We start from the raw sequence: 18,675 nt of genomic DNA, 5'->3' as shown, positions 1-18,675 counted from the left end.
TCACTAAATAAGGGTTGGCAGGGGTACCCTCTGCAGAAATGTCATTGAGGACACATTCATCTGTCCAGTGAGAGGGTTGGAATCAGTCTTTGGCCACCTCTGTTGAAACATGGGCTTTGACTCTACCCTGTTGATAGACGCCACTGCCATGTCCTCTGAACATACATGTTTGGGGAATGTATGTTTAAGAGAAAGAACACTTAAATTTGGGTCTGGGAAGAGGGTACAACACTGTAAGAGTAGAACAGTTATACCTGGGGGGATTATGTGCTTGGCCAAGTCATCTCATCATGACTGTGAGGTTCTCGCTGCTTATTTAAGCATCTGTTTTCACCCAAAATTGGACTACTTGATCTTAAACAGTTTACATTATCCAAATGTCAAATGTCTTCTTCTGATGCACCCTCGTCTTTAGAAGATTTATATGCCTTGTGGAAGGACCAGGCATTGTCAGCAAGATGGATAGATAGATGGGTTGTTACAGAGCACCACACTCTGACATCTGCCGGGACGTGGCAAGGAGACACTCACAGTGACTTTGGAAACAAATTGAAAAAAAAAATACATTGAACATACTAAGGCAGAAGTTCTCAACTGGGGTGTGGGTTGAAATAGCACAGTGTTTGTCCCTTGGCTTTGATTTATTTTAGTTACTTTTATGGGTTGAATAATGTCCTCCCATCCATATGTTGATGACCTAATCCTAGGATCTCAGGAAGTGACCTTATTTGGAAATGGGGTCACTGGAGATGTAGCTAGTTAAGATGAGGTTGCACTGGAGTAAGGGCCACAGCGGGAGGAGTAGGGTGAGCCCCCACTCCAGTGTGAATGGTGTCCTTATAGAAAGGGGAAATTTTAACACAGATGCTCATAGATATGGGGACACAGATGTGGACATTGGAATGCTGCCACAAGCCCAGGAACTGTCAGAAACTAAAAGAAAAGCATGGAACAGATCCTTTCTAGAAGATCTCTTCAGAGAGAGCACAGCCATGCTGACACCTTGATTTTGGATGTCTGGCCTCCAGAACTGAGAGACAATTAATTCCTCTTCTTTAAGCCACCTGGTTTGGGTACTTTGTTACGGCAGCCCTAGGAAACTAATAGTTAGTACGTTTCATTTTGAATTTTAAATAACGTTAAGAATTGTATTTCATGGTATTAGATTTTCATGTTCCCCAAAAGGGGATCATGAGTTACAAATTTAATTTAGTGCCACCCTGCATTAAAAAACTATATTGATTCTATGCTTTCATGGATATTGTGCCTTTGGAAAGACTGGAAACAACCATATAGTGTGGAAATTCATAAGATTGCTCTTACTCATAAGCAATTGAAAACCATTTTCTCTATTATTATGTCAAAACTTATTAAGGGCTCTTAGAATTCTGACTTCTCCACAGTTAATCAAATGATTAACTGAGACTAACAGTCCTTTATGTAGGACTCTAGGTCTCTCTGAAACGTTCTACAATATTAACTGTCACTCTGTGTGCACAAAGCATTCATGTCAATGGCCATTGCATCTGGCCAGCTAGACCACAACCTCGCCTTTAGGTGGTCACAGGCAGTCCTCATAACACCTTTGTGATAATCTTGCTTACAAAATTGTTCCTTTCTTCTGAGAAATGAAGAAATTGATTTTTCTGAGAGCTCACAACTTATGACTGATGAGAGTTAACTTGGAATGTAAAAGTCTCTTGACTCCAGTGGAGGGTATTTTTTATTACAAATTTTTTTGCTTGAAACAACAATATTTTGCACATTTTTCAACTTCCTGAGACCCAATTTACTCATCTAAAAAAGGGAGGATGTTGAACTTGAATCTCTATTAATATTGCAACGTGCATAATCTAGAATTTTCCTCAGAATCTGTGTTGCCGCTATTGCCAGTGTTTTTCACGTCAGTCAAACACATGGCAACGACGGATCCGATGATTACAAACAGTCCTAGGCATGGTAATTTGATAATTTTGAGGTCTATACTATCATTGGACACTTAGATTCCTCCTCTGATGACATTCACTTCTCCTTTCTCCTTAGCCATTAATGAGCATTTTAAAAAAAGTTCCCCATGTCATGTTCAGTTCCAAGACGGTCTTGTCTTTGGGTATTGTGAAACTTAGCAATGTCTGTGTGATCTTTCCCCCTAATGCTCACACAGAATGGATCTTGTGCTGTGTTTTTCTCTTCTGGTTTTGACCGTTTCTCTTAGGCATGAGAAGCATTTTGGAGAAAGTTACTAGACGATTTAGTTAATTAGAGAATAGACTATTAGCAGGCAGAAAATCTGAAAGTTAATCATGTGCAACTCCTCACCCCTTTGCACGCTAATTGATTTCAGAGATTTTGCTAGGAATTCAGGGATGGAAAAGTCGATGAGGCAGGCTGGTGTGTTACAGGGACACTGTAACCTCTTTCCCTTGGAAAGTTCTTTGTATGATGAGACAATTACATGTCATTAACGAGTTACATTTATCTTGTTTTCAGCAAGAAGAGAGATTAGATGACTGTCAAAGGTCTCCTGATTTGTAATTATATGGTATCATCTGAGTCAGAATTCTACAGTTCATAAACATTTTGAGTGGGTATTTAGAATCACGTTTGGGGTCCTTTTTCTTATCCTGGTTTTATGTAGAGAACAAGCTTGGCCATATTCAAATAGACCCTATATTTCTACAGGGAGAGATTGACAGAGTGCCCATTGACACACATGCTTTGCTCAGAAGTGACTTAGTAGCACAGATGACCTCAGAGAGATCTACCGTTCTATGTGGCCCATGTGATTAACTATGGAGAAGTCAGAATTCCAAAAGCTCTCAATAAATTTTGATATATCAATGCTCAAAATGGTTTTCAATCACTTATGAATAAGACCAGCTATTACACACCACCTTTCCTGAGGTGGACGTTAGATCCTTAGGTAGTTAAGAGATCTCACCAAGTCATTGCTTTAGTAACTGGCTATACAACTTTAGTTTTTGGTAAAATTTCTCTTGATAAATTTTCTATTGTGTTCATGTATAAAACATCCTGCAATAAAAACACAATAGCAACAATAAGAGTTAAGGAAAGGAAGCACCTAAGAAGACTCCTAAACACTGCTAGTTGTTATCTGTCACTTAAAATACACTTTAGCCGGTTGGAAATTGGCATCACATGATAGTCTTTCCAAAGAATTATAGTAAAGAATGTAACTAAGAGTTGTTCAAATTTATTTAAAAAAATGCTTTTTCTGTGTTGGTCTTGGATCGTTCTCTTCTTTGATAATGATTTTGATTCTTCACAGGAACTTCGAAATGGGGCTGACATTTGTTTTTCTGAAACATTTCCTGTTTGTTTTTGTTGCTTGTACACAGATTCTCACTAAGTTGCTTTTAAAAGCACAAGTGAAAAAGAACTTCCAGTAACAAGTTGAAACAATAACGTGTTCTTCTTAGGTGAATATCTTCTAAGTGCACAGTTCTTTTACTTTCGAGAAAAGCATATCAACTTGAAGTAAAGTTTTAATGCACCTGCACTAGCTTGGGTGATTGAGAACGAGCATGGGTCTTGAAATGAGGAGACATTTTGGGGCTAAAACCTTTGCCAGCTCTCAGTTGTTTGACGGGATTCCAGCTTCATCTTCTGCCACTGGAAGGGCTGCAGGTCCACGCAGCCAGCCCACCCTGCCACAAGCGGCCAATCCCTCCAACACCCTTATCTGTTTCAGGAAATATGCCTCCCATCTTCTTGCTTTTCCTGGCCCTTGGCTTTTCCCCAAATCCTGTCAACTGGAGACAGCTCCTTCCCTCATACTTGGAAAATATGAGAAGATGGTTTTATAGGTTCATGTATTCATGAAACATACTCCAAGGTTTTGAGATTCGAGTGCAGAACGTGAACCCCTGAGAGGGGGTGAGGGAAGTAGCCTGGGGTAGAGGGAGGGGCTGGGCTGGATGCAGATGCAACAACAGATCCAGCAGACGCTCTGTGCTGGGAATACCTTGAAAGTTGTCCTGAATTGATTAAGGTTGGTCCAGCATCAACCAGTCACTGGATATGAACTTCCTCTTAATGAAGGGAGACCTTGTGCTAGGCGGCTCTCTTCAACCACACACAATCTTAGGGTGGGGAAAGACGGCATTTAGCTCTCAACACTTTGCACAACTGGGGGTGGTGGTTGGGGGGCGGTGTTCATTTCAGCTGTGGGGTAAGGGAACATCTGGGTTGTTCATGACAGTATCCACGAGAGAAAATTACTCTTTTGTTTTGTATAACAAAATTCTTTCTTTGGGGTTGGTGCAGTGCCAACTGCTGGCGCACCTCGCCGTGTCATCAGCCACAAATCTTTGGCCTTAGGTATTTCACATTTCAGTTTTCCACTCCGAGTTCATTCACTTTCTACAACTGCTCTTTATCTGACACCACAGGACCTTCACTCCATAATTTCTCAAAGTCCTGACAATCTATTGGCCTAGTGTTTATGACATGTGCCTCATTATAAGAAACATCTGGGGGCATTTCTTTGTTAATCTACAGATTCCAGAGTCAGATCTAGGGCCACCACGTCAGTCCCAGGGAACCTCTACATCTGATAGAGTCCCCAGGTGATTCTTTGCACCAGGATATTTGGAATCCCTGTTACCTTGCCCCTTCCTCTTTTAATTTCCTCCTGAACCTTGTCTGGAGCCCATGATGGATCATTTTCATTACTTTTTTGGCCAGTAGCCTCATTTTCTAGCCTTTCGGCCGCTCTCTAGCAGCAAAATTCCAGTTGTGAAGACACCAAGCTCTAAAAGCCGCCTACTTGGATGTATCTGTGCAATGCTGGGTGCTGCCAGAGAAAATCACACAATCGTATGGAACGGTGCTACTACAGACCCATAGTTCTCATCCTCAGGTAAACATCCACACTATCCACCAATCCTCCCCACGTAGTTTTAGTCGACTCCCACTCTCACCTTCCTTCAGCAAGTAGTGTGAATTTTTACTTCCCTCTTTAAACTCTCCTCCCCCATTAACTCAATTATTTTGGAAAATTACCTCAGAAAAATGAAAGGTGCAAAATGCTCCTTCCACCCCAACTTCATGTCAGTAGAAATTCTATATGCACATTCCATGTAGAGATCGTCAAAACTGATACTGGGTTTACTTTAGCTGCGGTATGGGCAGACCTGCGTGTATTCAGTGATCATACCCTGCTCCTTATAATTACAAGCCCATTTTCTATAAAATAGTTACCCATCAGGAAAGTCACTCAGAATGAGTTCACTAATCATTTCCTAAATGCAGATTAGGCAGCCCCCAAAAGAGTCACTATCCAGATGTGCCAGTATTGAGAAGAAAGGGGATTTGCAGGGAGCCAACACAAATTTATGCATGATATTTCAGTGACTCCAAGAAGCCATGGATAGGACATTCATTTTTATGTAACCCTAAAGAATTTTTTATAAGTGATAATAAGATTATGACATATGGCCGAATGAGGATCTTCTCTGAAGTGTCGTTTGGTCACACCAACATCTCGTTGCTTTGTTAATTCATCTGGTCCAGGGGATTTCGTGATTGTTTTCTGTCTTCATCCCTTTTGTAAGAGATTGTGAACCCTTTTCTTCATATGTCAGTAATAAAGTACCACATGGCTTCATCTATTTGTGGGGATATTCCTTTCTTAAATACTTTAAAGTATGGTCATTACTTGAAAATATGAAAGTTCAGTCTTTCCTCCAGTGAATATTTGCCACACCTCTTTATTCTTAGTATTTCTGTGCACACAATAATTTTTCCTTTCAGTGCCGTAGTATAGTCCAATTGCACATTTTAAGTGGCAAGTAAACCCAACCTGTGTAGAACTAACCCTGTGCACAACTCAGTTTAAATGGTGGCAGCACACACAGCCATGACCCAGTTCACACATGTGAAGTGTTGACCACCTTGTCATGACTGCTACCTGGCTGACAATGATCGTGTCACATTCAATCGGAAATGCACCTTGTGATGGTTTCAATGTGTTCCCTCAAAGTTCATGTGTTGAACTTAGTCCCTAATGCAACAATGTTGAGAGGTGTGATCTTTAAAAGGTGATTCAGTCATGATGAATCTGCCCTCTAGAGTGAACTAATGCCATTATCGCCAAAGTGGGTTTATTGTTGTGGGAGTGGGATCCTGTTAAAAGACCCCTTCCTGTCTCTCTCTCTCTGTTCCTCTCTTGTGGGTATTTTCTTGACCTTCTGCCTTCTGCCATGAGATGATGCAGTAAAAAGGCCCTCGCCAGATGCGACCCCTTTCTCTTAGACTCTCCAGCCTCCAGAACTGTAAGAAATAAATCTCTGTTCTTTGTAAATTACCCAGTCTCAGGTATTCCACTACAGCAGCAGAAAATGAACTAAGAGTCACCTCAACTTCAGAGACAGACTGGGTGCCTCGGTGACATAGATGTCTCAGGATTTTGCCTAGGGTTGGTGAAAGCACATGTTCTAAGTCCAGAGACCTAGAGGGACTCCCAGCTGGTCTCTGGATGGACCTGATGGATTGTGGTCATCCGTCTCATTTCTGGAACTGAAGTTATTGTGGATTGCAGTAGAGCTGGGGTACTGAGATGTCAGTATGACCCCAGATCCCAGGTGGGACAGTTCTGGGGCTTGCCATGAAGATGGCCCAGCAGTCCAGTTGGTCAGAAACTGCCCCCGCATTCAGACCCGCACTGAAGGTCTGGCTGTGACTGTGCCCAACCATGGTGACTGGAGTCCTCGGGCCAAGGACTTTTCGTACCATTGGGTTATGATAATCTTAAACAGTGCAGAAGATTTGTCTTTGCCATTTTGGTAACGGAAAGCAAAATGTCAAACTTTAAAGGAGTCTTTAAATCTCATGTTTACGCACAGAGACCTGGTACGTCATTTACCCCCGACTTTTTGTACCTTTCTGTCTTCCTTACCCACTTTATCTGCTGCCTCCCTTCTATTTCCTCCTTTCTCCTCTTCCCAGACCAGCTTTCTCAACTATGCTCAGACAGAGCTGAAGGATTAATGCTTAAGTCAGGAAAGACACCCAGGAAGGGGTAGAAACAGAAGTTGGAGTGGCAGATGGAAGCCACCGTGCTGGAGACAACGCTTTCAGCACCTGGAAGCCGATGGTCACTTCTACAGGACACAGCCAGCACCGATGTCCTTCTCGCCTTAATGCACGACACTGTTTACGTTCTAGACGAGTGGGCACGGCGGCTGGTGAGAGGCTCCTGGACTTAGGAGCGTCGTCACACAAGGCAAGCAGAAACTTCAGAGCTGTGTCTGGACCTGTTTGCGTTTACAGTCTGCGCTCATCTTTGCTTTTCCTCGTCCCTGCCATGAAGAAGGAGCTGTGAGAATGAAGCTCACACAGACGGGTTTTTATTTTTTTGGTTTCCCATGGACAATGCTTCAGTTGTGTAAGCTCTTGCATGCACTCTGTTGCCCACGCTAACCCTACTTTGTCATCCGAGTCAGGGATTTATTTCAGCACAAGTCATTTATTTCACCTCGAAATCTTCCAGGGTTTTACGTGGTTTTGTGGGGAGGCTACAACTTCTAAGAAAATATAAATTTTGTTCAAATAGAAAGCATAAATATAAAACATTAAATATAATAAAGATAAAGGAGTAAATTAAATGTAAACAACCATTAACATATATATTTTAATACCAAATATAGCTTAGAGGTTCCATATCTGAAATCATAGCTATGGCAAGAGTGAATGAATAATTAGCGTATCCTCGTGGAGAAAACCAAAGTTTTATTAATTAGCTTATGAATGAATAATTAGCATATCCTCGTGGAGAAAACCAAAGACAATTGCTTGAGATGTTCTGAGAGAGGCCAGTACTTCTGGTTGTAGGGTAGACTTCATTATTCTAAAATGGACAGTAAGTAGTAAAAATTGTGTCCTTGTCTAGTGTTTTTCCACACGTAGAATTCGTTAAAATATTCCTTGTCAAAATTCCTAATAAAATGTTAATAAAGTGTCTTCCCATGTCTGGCTCTTTCTGTTCCATAAATTTTCTTTAGATGACCTTAATTATCTACACCTATAAAAAGATAATTATTATGATTATTTCTTAAATAACTTGTATTTCATTCTGAACGCAAGTTTGCATTGCAAAAACAAAATAATGAGCTGCTTCCTAAAACCTCCAGCCAGAGAAGATGAAAAATGTGTTCAGCCCAGTCTATTTATTTCATTCTTTTCAGCTCCTTATGACCTAATGATTAGAGTTTAGATTTTTTTTTTTTATGACTCTCTATTCTATTCATTTACTTCTTCAATCAATAATGTTTGTTATGACCGTTGGCTCTGTGGTAGGCACTCTGCCAGAGGGGTGGTAGTGACCAAGTGATACGAATGGACTTCAAGGTGTCTGCAGGCTGGGGGACAGATGACCATTCAATAAAAACACAAATCGTCTATGTTTGTCAACAGTGAAGGAGCGCGAGTGCAGGATGCTACCAGCCAGTGCCGTGGAGGGAGGTCTGAGAGTCAGGGCGAGGGGGTTGGGGAGGGCTTCCTGGAAGAAGTGGCATTTGTGGTCAAGGCAAGGACGATGTGGCAGGTTATGCCTAACGGTGGAAATGAGGAGAGGGGAAGGTTGGTGTCAAACTTTTTTTTCCTGTAGAATTCCATTATACCTGACATATTTGTAGAATACAGGGAGACTTTTTTTTTTTTTTGGGTTAATGAAAAGGTCATTTATTTACTGGGGATATTCCATAACCTTTGAATGAAATCCTATTAGCAACAAATATATACACATAGGTCTGTCTCCCCCGCCCCCCCCCGCCTTTTAAATAGACTTAAGCAGTTCTAGGTTCACAGCAAGATTAAGAGAAAGGTGCAGAGAATTCCTAAATACCCTCTGAGGTTTCCCATGTATCATCTGCCCCACACAGGCATAGCCTCCCACTGTCAACGTTCCCTACCACAGTGGTAAACTTGTTACAATAGGACAACAATAGGTGACAATGACATGTCATCTAAAGCCCATAATTTACATGAGGGGTCACTCTTGGTGCTGTACACTCTGTGAGCTTGGACAAGTGCATAATGACATGTGTCGACCCCTACAGTATCATACAGAGCAGTTTCACTGCCCTAAAATTCCTCTGTGCTCCTCCGATTTATTCCTGCCTCCTCCTTAACTCCTGGAAACCATCAGTCTTTTTATTGTTTTGTTTCCATAGTTTTGTCTTTTCCAGAAAGTCATAGAGTTGGAATCATACTGTATGTAGCCTTTTCTGACTGTATTCTTTCACTTAGTAGTACGCATGTAAGTTTTCTGAGAAATGTTTTGAATGGAGTGTGCAGTTCAGGTGATCACTAGTAAAGATTCATATTAAAGATATTTCAATTCATGGAAATGAAAATTCTCAGTTTTATTCTCTAGAACACCTCTATTTTATATTGGCTGTTGAATACATGAGAAATGTCTGGGTGTACTGATAATAGAAAAGCACACCCTTGTATTAATAAATGAAATCAGTTATATTATACCATGTTTCCAAAATAATAGGAAAATATTTTGGATTAAAATGAATTTCTAAATTTTAATGTATTCCTTTTTTTTTTTTTTAAACTTGGGATCAAAAGGACATTGTCAATTGAGAGTCACAGCTAATTATTTCTAGTTTCATAGCATTGATTGGTAAAGTTAAAGTCTATTGAGGATTTTCTGGATGGTTTCAGTTTCAAATGGTCTTTCTTATTGCTGGAAAGTGGCTCGGCATGTATTTCTGAAACTGCCGACTGCATAACCTTTATGGCTATTCCACACCAACACCTGGTTTTGTTAAAGAAAATGCGTGGGATCTGTTATAATTCTCTTTTCTCTTTTCAAATGGCTCTATCTAGAGAGCTAGTTTTTATTTATCTGTACCCACCCCATGTGGGTTGTCTTTGAGCGAATGAAGTGTTTTCTTTACTTGAAGCTTTTGAAGAATTATTTTTCTTGAAGGAAAAAATCAAAAGGCTAGAAATGGAAAGACTGAAAATGACAGAAATAATGGCTGGGTGCAGTTGATTGGACTTATATAAACTCTTTGAAAGTTGGATTGACTGGCATTCATGTTTGATCTAGTTAAACCAATAAAACACAGGATGTAATTTTTCTATAATTACAAAAGTCCCACTGTCTGATCTTACCTGGAGGTTACAATAATGATTCTGGAGGCACATGTCTTTCTAGCCTAATGTACTTTGACTCTTTATCTTTGCTGGCTTTCAGCCAGAATAAGACTTTATTGCAAATACCGTATTTTATTTCTGTTGTCAAGTGGCTTAACTAGTGAAGGCTATTGTAATCTGACTGAGGACTTCCCCTGAGGCAGGGTGTTGAAATGTACTGGATTCTTGTATTTTTCCAATGCTCTGCTGCTCAAAGAGCAGTACAGGTAAGCAACGGACGTGATGGTAATGGTACACTGTGCGTGCACACCTGGCCTAAGAAACGTGGCCTAGGTAATTGGGGGCTTACCCACATCCCTGATGCCATTAGGAAGGGTTCTTAGAAGTTCTTTGTAGAGATAAATAGTATGGTTGATGCTGATTGATAAATGCGAAAGCACAGAACACCTGTAAAACCTTGGTGTGGGGGAAATGGTTTTAAGAAAAACAGGAAACTCCAAATCCAAAAGGGAAGTAAAGACACATTTTTGGGGAAAATATATATGGGCATGCATGTTTGTGCATGTGTGTGTGTATGTATGTGTATGTAGAAAACGTCTTTATAGAAAAAACTCCATGAATAAATTCGAAAGACAGGTGATGTACTGGAGACTTTTTGCAACAGACAAATGATTATTAAACCTAGTTGGCACTAATAACTGCTAAAATTGATAATAAAATGGTAAATAATGAATAAAATGGTAAATGCAGAATAGAAATGGCAAAACATATGGACTTTTTACTCTAAAGGGAATACAAATGGTTGATCAAAAGAAATTAAAGCAAAAATACGATTCCATTGCCCAGTCCTCATGCTGGCAAATGCTGAAAGAGTGCTAGCACCTACGGAGCAATACGTGATGGGTAGGCATCCCCTGCTTTATTGCAAGTACTGTGCTTCAGTATTTGCAATATTAAATGCTTCTGAGTCTCATTAATAAGACCAAATCAATTAGTTTAGGGTGAGTGTTCTACATTAAGACCTGGGAGATTTTAAGCCCAGGATTACTTTCCTACTCCTAGAGACAATAATAATGGGAAACAGCAACAAAATCACATCAATAATAACAATGGATTTTTTTCCTGACATCTAACTCTGTGCCATTTTGCTAAATACTTTACGTGGATTATCTTTTTAATCTTCCCCAGCATCCTGTGACACACTGTCTTTGCTAAAAAAAAAAAAAAATAAATAAAAAATCACTCTAATCATAATAATCTTTCATGCTTGCTTGCTATTACCCCAAATATTTCTTTATAATGACAGAGCTTTTCATTTTATGATTAGTGGAAAATTTTGCTTAAAATGAAAATGCCTTGATTGAGGTAGTTCGCTGATATTAATTCCCAATAAAATGTAAATGACTCAAGAGTTGGGCTCTGTGGCTATGGTTCCTTTCTCATTTTGGGGGGAGTGTGTGAGCCCGTAGAATGGGAAGCCTCCCCAAGATGCAGGAAAGTCAGCATGGGGCAGGACGGGGGGTCTGGCTGTGGAAGGTGGAGGCTGGGCAGCTGCAGACAGTCTCTGCTGGATGCTTTGTGTTTTGTTGCTGAAGCTTTGCCATGTACAGGACTTCTCATGACTCTAATCCTCTATTCTTATTAAACCCTCTGACACTTATTCAATAATAAATTTTATTCCCCGAGATAAGACAAAATCCACTGTAATCTGCTTTCTACCTATTTACCTGATCTCCTCTCCCATTGTCCACTCTAGCCCGTCTATCTGATGTGTCGCTTCCAGAACATACAGTATTCAGGACCATCGGGACCAATTCTTACCTCTCCTTCCAAGGTCATAAATCTAGAGATGCCTTCAAAAGCCAGGGTCGGTCTCACCGCCTTGCTTACCCTGCAGCTTTACCCATCCTGTTGTTCATCACTGAGTTTAATCACTTGGCTTCAGGGCTGTGGATATTTCAATTAGCTTCCCTGACTACAGGTTTCCTAACTGTAAAGTGGATAAAGGAAGCTTACGTCATTACAGGGGATGATTATGTGGGCGAATATGTAAAACAGCAAGGCAAGTGTCACATAGATATAGTAATCATAATCATAATCATAATCAATCATAATCATAATCATAATCAATCACCAAAGGTGTATTATCACATCAGTATTATTTTGTTGACCAGTAATTTGGAGGCAGGATACATTTGCCTCTCCTACTTTTGAAGTCACCCTTGGGTGGCCTTGGGTGGATGCCACCTCTATGAGAACAGAGTGGCCCTGGTTGCTAGTGTGACACAGACAGGCAAGAGGAAGCAGGAGCCGGGTCTCCAGGTCCCCCTCCAGCTGGGGAGCTCAGACTCAGACAACAGAAAACGTATCAATCGCAGGTGAGGACATGACCGAGCTCTCAAGAGCAGTGCAGCAAGTAGCAAGGTGGTTGACGCCCCTTCTCTCCTCCACAAGTCCTACCAATCTGCCCAGGAAGAGATAGATCTGGAGGGAAGGTGAATGGGCCCATGTTGGAGTTTCTAGAGCCAGGAGCAGGAGCCACTGAGCTGACTCCAGGAGGGTGAAGGTCTTCTAACCATGACCCCGGTGAAAAAGATCTTAAGAAACTGGCCTTGACCCAGTCTCCAAGGTCTCCTCCAACCACTTGAGCCCTGGGTGTCTTTAGAAGATACCTCTTTCCATCCCTGGGCCAGGAGCGTGGTGCTCTCCAGCTGGGGCCGGGATGTGATCCGATGGGCTTGGTCTCTAGAAGTCCCACGGGAGCCACCTCCATGCAGAGTGAACAGGGTAGACCCTTCCCAGGCAAGACCTTGCAGGTGGCGGTCAGTAGGACATTCTCCAGGGCTTCTCTGTCCCTGCTCTCAGTTTCTACTTCTCAATGCCCGGCCCCTGCTTTCTGCAGGTGTCACCCTACTTGTGACCAGCCTCAGTCTGCCTGTCCCCCTGTGAACTTTCAGGTTGTTACCAAGCCAAGGGATCCTTTTATCACATTCCCATCTGCACCCTCCTTCCACCCTTTCAACTCACATCTCAGTTTTCAGTAACTAAAGCACCACTATTTGTCCAGCGTTGGTCTCCACCTGATCTAATTATTTCTGAGATGCAAACCCTGCCGGCTCAGGCTTCGCCCCAGGCTGTGTGTGTACCGCCCCAGCTTCGTCCTTGCTTGTCTGGGTGAAGACTACTCACACGCAGAAAGAGATGTGGGCCCACGTGAGGAGGTAGGGAGCTCGGCTGGGGGCAGGTGGGTTGATACTAGACTGGCTGAAATCCTGTGTATGTGTAGGAATGATTGGGAGTTAACTCTGCAAGGGAAGGTTAGCGCTATACGATGGAGGGGCTTCGTAGCTAATGCATGAATGCGAGACTGAGATCTTTTAGCCCAATTATCTTCACGTAGGAGAGGAAGATTTCTAATCCTATACAGCTGAGATTTTTGTAGTGGTTTTGGGAATGCAATAATTAGGCATAGTATTGGGAATGGGATATATTAAGGTATAGCACTTGAAGTGAAGGAGTGAAACTTGGTATATTCATATGATGGAATTTGACAATAAAAAATAAAGAAGTACTGATATATGCTACACTTCAGATGAAGCAAAATTGCTACAGCACTTAGTGTGATGTAAAACATTATGCTCAGTGAAAGAAACCAGACACATAGTGTGTGATTCCATTCTTATGAAAAGACAACACGTTGTATGATTCCATTTATACAAAATGTCCAGAAGAGGTAATATATAAAGACAGAAAGTAGATTAGTAGTTGCCAGGGTGAGGGAACTAGGGCAAAGGAGAGAATGCAGAGGGGCTATCAACAGGTGCAGGTTTCTTTTGGGGCTGATAAAAATGTTCTAGAATTAGACCGTGGTGATTGTTGCACAGCCTGCTAAATACGCCAAAAGCCATTGAATTGTGTACTTTAAATGAATGAATTTTAAGGTATATGAATTATATCTCAATAAACTTGCTATAAAAAATTTTTTTAGAAGTTATTTTATTGGTCTAGTTTTCTTTTCTCACAACTGCAAACACACGCAATACTGCTGTGTGCAAACGGGTAGGTTCAACCAGGAAAAGGGTGACTCTGTGTGCTCTCCAACCTTGAACTTTAGAGAACTGGAGGTCCTGGCATCTTATGTATTGGGTGATGGTTTCTGCTCACTCTACCCATCACACCAGCCTAGTATGATCTGATTTACAAAATCACAACCATAGGAAAAACTAGGACCAAAGTTTAAGTTATGTGGATCGAGAGGTTCCCAAGCTGGAATTCTAATATTCAAGATAATAAATCATAGTCCTACTATTTGTTATATATTGAGGGAATGTTAATCTGTACTAAGTGGGGTTATGTGCATATTATTTCATTTAGTTATCACAATGACCTGATGCATGAGGTATTGCTATTCTGCTTGTTTTACAGATGTATAAACCGAGGCTAGGGATATTAAGCCCCTAGTTCGTAGACAAACATCCAGTAAAAAGGAAAGAAAGGGCTTTTCATGTGGAATCTTTCTTCCAAACTCAAACTCTTATTATTGTACATTGGCTGAGATCAAAAGCCTCCAAGATACCCAACTTGTGAATTTACCAAAACTGTTTACCATGGAAGAAACACCTAGTGTTCATTTTCCTGTTGGTCTGTATTTTATTGCTCAGCACGCCATGAGAGTTGGCTCAGACACTTTTCCCTTTTGGACAGCTTGGAATCTTTATGATTTTATATGTCTTTGAAGTCAGTGACAAAATAGAGCTAACAATAGAGACACATTTTCTATCTCAGGAAGAGAGAAACATCAGGTTTGCAAGATTGGCCTTTGGTTAATACAAATACTTTTAAATGATACACACAAATTTTAATTTAAAAACTATAAATGCATGTGTGTGTGTAGTCTTCTATTAGAAAGTTATTTAATGGGCCGATATTTCTTTTTCTTTTTCTGCAGAACAATGGTTCCCTCGTTTGGTGCCAGAATCACAAGCAATGTTCTAAGGTACGTTTTGTCCAACTGCATCAATATTGTAAAAAACTTTTAATTTTGGAATAATTATAGATTCATAGGAAGTTGCAGACATAGTACAGAGAAATTACGTGTATCCAGTTTCCACCAACAGTTATATTTCTTGTAATTATAGAACCCAAGATTGATATGGGCACAATGTATGCAAATACTTTAATATATTTTGTCACCCGTATAGATTCAGTTAGTGTAGCAGCCACTGCAATCAAGATCCATGTATCAGTAGTTCTATATACTACCTTATTTTTCTCTTTATTCTGTAAGTTTCTAATTAAAAAATTAAGGAGAAAATGCCTTTTGCTTAAACCAGAAGATATAATGCATTCTACTTATACCTAAGTTATATATAGTAATTTTGGGTTTTTTGAAGGAATTGCTGGTTAAATAATTTATTTCTTTAATTGAACAGTCTCTTTCCTATTTTTGAGATCCCTTGCTACACACACACACACACACACACACACACACACACACACACACACTCTAAACTTTGTCATTATACTCATTTATATCTTTAATAGAATACATTTCTTACCTCAGTCCCATAATATCACAATCATATATGTATGAGTGTGTTCATGGAAAGATTTTATTATCTTTTAATTCAATTTTTCCACTTTTCGAAGATCCCTCGTGTGTGTGTGTATGTGTGTGTGTTTGTGTGTGTGTGTGCGTGTACACACACATGAGGGTACTTGAAAAAGTTCATGGGAAGTGGAATTAAAAGAAAATATGAATTGTTCCATGAACTTTTTGAGGAACTCTCATATATGCACGTGAGTGTTTTCATCCAGTTTTTTGTTAGTTGGGTATTATATGGATGATAATTTGTTATATCAATATTTCTTCTTATTTAAGCACCCATTTTCTCCTCATTCCATCAAGAAATTAATGATATTTTTACAGACATAAAATGAATTTGAATGAAAGGCGCTCATTTGAACTATTTTGTAAACGTTGCAGGGGAGGGAAATTGCACCACTAGTGATCATAGATCATGAAACCACAGTTTGTGGTTGAAGGATCAAGGCTGGCAGGAAAGACTTTGAATTTCACAAGAAAAGAAATCAATCCCTTTCGCCCAAGAACAAGAGCAAATCAATAAGTCACAGTTGACTCCAGAAGAAACTGTGGAATATATTACAAAGCTGACATAAATTCAAGGGTTGTCTTTAGTCTGAATCCTTGAGAATGACTCTTACATATTAATCAATGTTCATCTCCTTTGGATATTATCACAACTGGGCATATGTGCAGATAATTAAGTTTGCATCTCTCCTGAAATTGGTGAAGTACCCTACGCTTTTCCTCTTAATCCCAGGTTAACGAGGTTAATAGTAAGCCTTAGAGCTTCATTTCACAGATGGGAAAATCCAGGAATGGACAAATCAGCAGGGTCATGCTGGGGTTTGGGTCACTGTCCTATACATTGTGTTATATAAGCGTCCATGACTTTGAAAATTATTTTGAACAAATATTGGCAAAGATGAGTAAGAAAACCTAGAAGTAATATTGATGATTCAGCTTTTTAAATTCTATAGTTTAAAAGATAAGTTTTGCATAAGGCTCTAGAGGAACTACACACTTTCTGAGCGTTTCTGGTCACCACCTGCAAAGCCCATCAGCTCCAGTGCAGAACCCCTCCAGGTTATCCACACTTCTGTTCTCTGACTGCTCTTCCCACCTCTGAGCTGCCATTCTCCTGCCTGCATGAATCCTCGGTTTTACTGGCCCCATCTTGTCTGCCTGTGCCCTGTCTCCAACTTTATTTCCTGCTACTCCACCCCTTCAAGGCTGTTTTTTTTCTCCACCCAGAATGCTCCTTCCCAGAGAGACACCCAACTCACCACTACTCCTTGTTCACATCTTGGCACAAATGCCACCCTCTCAGCCACACATTCCTGGGTCATCCCCTGCGCACCTGCCCACATACCTGCCTCACTGTCCGCACCATGCCCCGACAGGACATTATACAGGTATTCCTTTATCTGCTTGGAGTCTTAGAAGTGAGCTTCATGGGGATATGGGCTCCTGTCCTCTTTGTTTACTGTAGTGTCCCCAGAGCCTAGACTGGTGTTGGGCACATAGTAGTTGTTCAACAAATATTTGTGATGAATGAATGGAACCGTTATATAGCATTTTTTTTTCTCCCTCAAATTGCATCTTCACTGCATTACCTTCAGGAGAAAAGTAGCAGATAATCCATTTTCTAGCTGTATGATAGCCTGGTTATGTATTACTCACTGGGAAAATCTCCTCTTTCCTATGCTGAGTTGGGCACAATGGAATGAGCACTCAATGGCCTTAAGCTCCTGCTGCATTCAACCCTCAGATAACAGAGAAGAGTAACTTACTGTCCAGCATAGGTCCAGGCCACTGGTTCTCAACTGGGGGCAATTTTGCTCCCATGCGGACATTGGCAGTGGATGGAAACATTTTTTATTATCACACCTGGGATGCTACTGTCATCTAGTGGGTAGAGGTCAGGGATGCTGATAAACAAGGTACAATGCATGGAACAGCCCCCAAAGCAAGATGATCTGTCTCCAAATGTCAATAGTGACAAGATTGAGAAACCCTGGTTTACACATTTTGGGAGTTACAAAATAAATGAAGAATATTGCCTTCTTCTCAGCAGTTTTATTTTTTATATGAAAGACAATACATGCACAGTTTATGAGATCATGGTATGTGCCAAGCTCCTTTTTAGGGGCTTGTTATGTATGGAAATTCTAATTCCCACCATATACCCTCTAAAGTAGGTGAGAGAAACTGCTCTTTGCCTCTGAATCCAAGTCTCTCCTCTTCTCTAATAACCAAACCTACTTCCTCACCTGAGCACATTGCCACCTAGGGTTAAAAATACACATCTTCCCAAACTCTCTTGCTGCTAAATATGATCATCTAATTTCCAGCTCATTAAATGCAAGTGGAGTTTTTGTGAAAGATTTTCAAGATGCCTCTCTAAAGGGAACTCATTAAAGTAATGTGATTTAGCTAGAAAATGCTCCTATTTGCTCTTCCCCCTTTCTCTTCTCTGCTGCTTAGAATGCAGAGCAATGGCAGGGGCTCCTGCAGCTATCTTGGACCATGAGGCCAGTCTGAGAATAACTAATAAGAAATATAGGAAGAACTGGGGTCTTTGATACCATGGAGACCCCAACCAGCCTTGAACTTCTCACATCCTTTGCACATGAGAAATAACTTATCTTGCTTAAGTCACTATTATTTCACACTTCTTTCGTTATATAAAGATGGACTTCTGGGCAAGCAAACCTAATCTTGACCTAATCTTGGCCATGACCACCTTCATTTCACAGATCCTTGCGGAAGTTGGATGACTTTCTCACAAAGTCACTTGAGTAGTAAGTACCGATAAATACTAATGACAGGATTTGAACTGAGTCAGCTGGTGATTTTCCCATTGTATACCCTACGCATATGAAGTATTATAGAAGAATAAAAAAAATTATGAGCGATCTCTTGCTCAACCTAATGATTGATTCTCTTGCTGCTCT

The 18,675-nt window shown here is 40.6% G+C and overlaps 1 protein-coding gene across 1 annotated transcript in view; it reads left to right on the top strand.

Moving 5' to 3' along the window:
• ANOS1 (anosmin 1) overlaps positions 1 to 18,675 on the top strand; it is a 187,242-nt gene that overhangs the window by 16,351 nt on the left and 152,216 nt on the right. Inside the window, exon 2 of the mRNA XM_063083774.1 lies at positions 15,083 to 15,130. Coding sequence (XP_062939844.1) covers positions 15,083 to 15,130 — 48 coding nt within the window. The remainder of the gene's footprint in view (positions 1 to 15,082; positions 15,131 to 18,675) is intronic.

Source organism: Cynocephalus volans, chromosome X, assembly GCF_027409185.1.
Source record: "Cynocephalus volans isolate mCynVol1 chromosome X, mCynVol1.pri, whole genome shotgun sequence".
NCBI lineage: Eukaryota > Metazoa > Chordata > Mammalia > Dermoptera > Cynocephalidae > Cynocephalus > Cynocephalus volans.
This window is presented reverse-complemented; position numbering and strand designations above follow the sequence as displayed.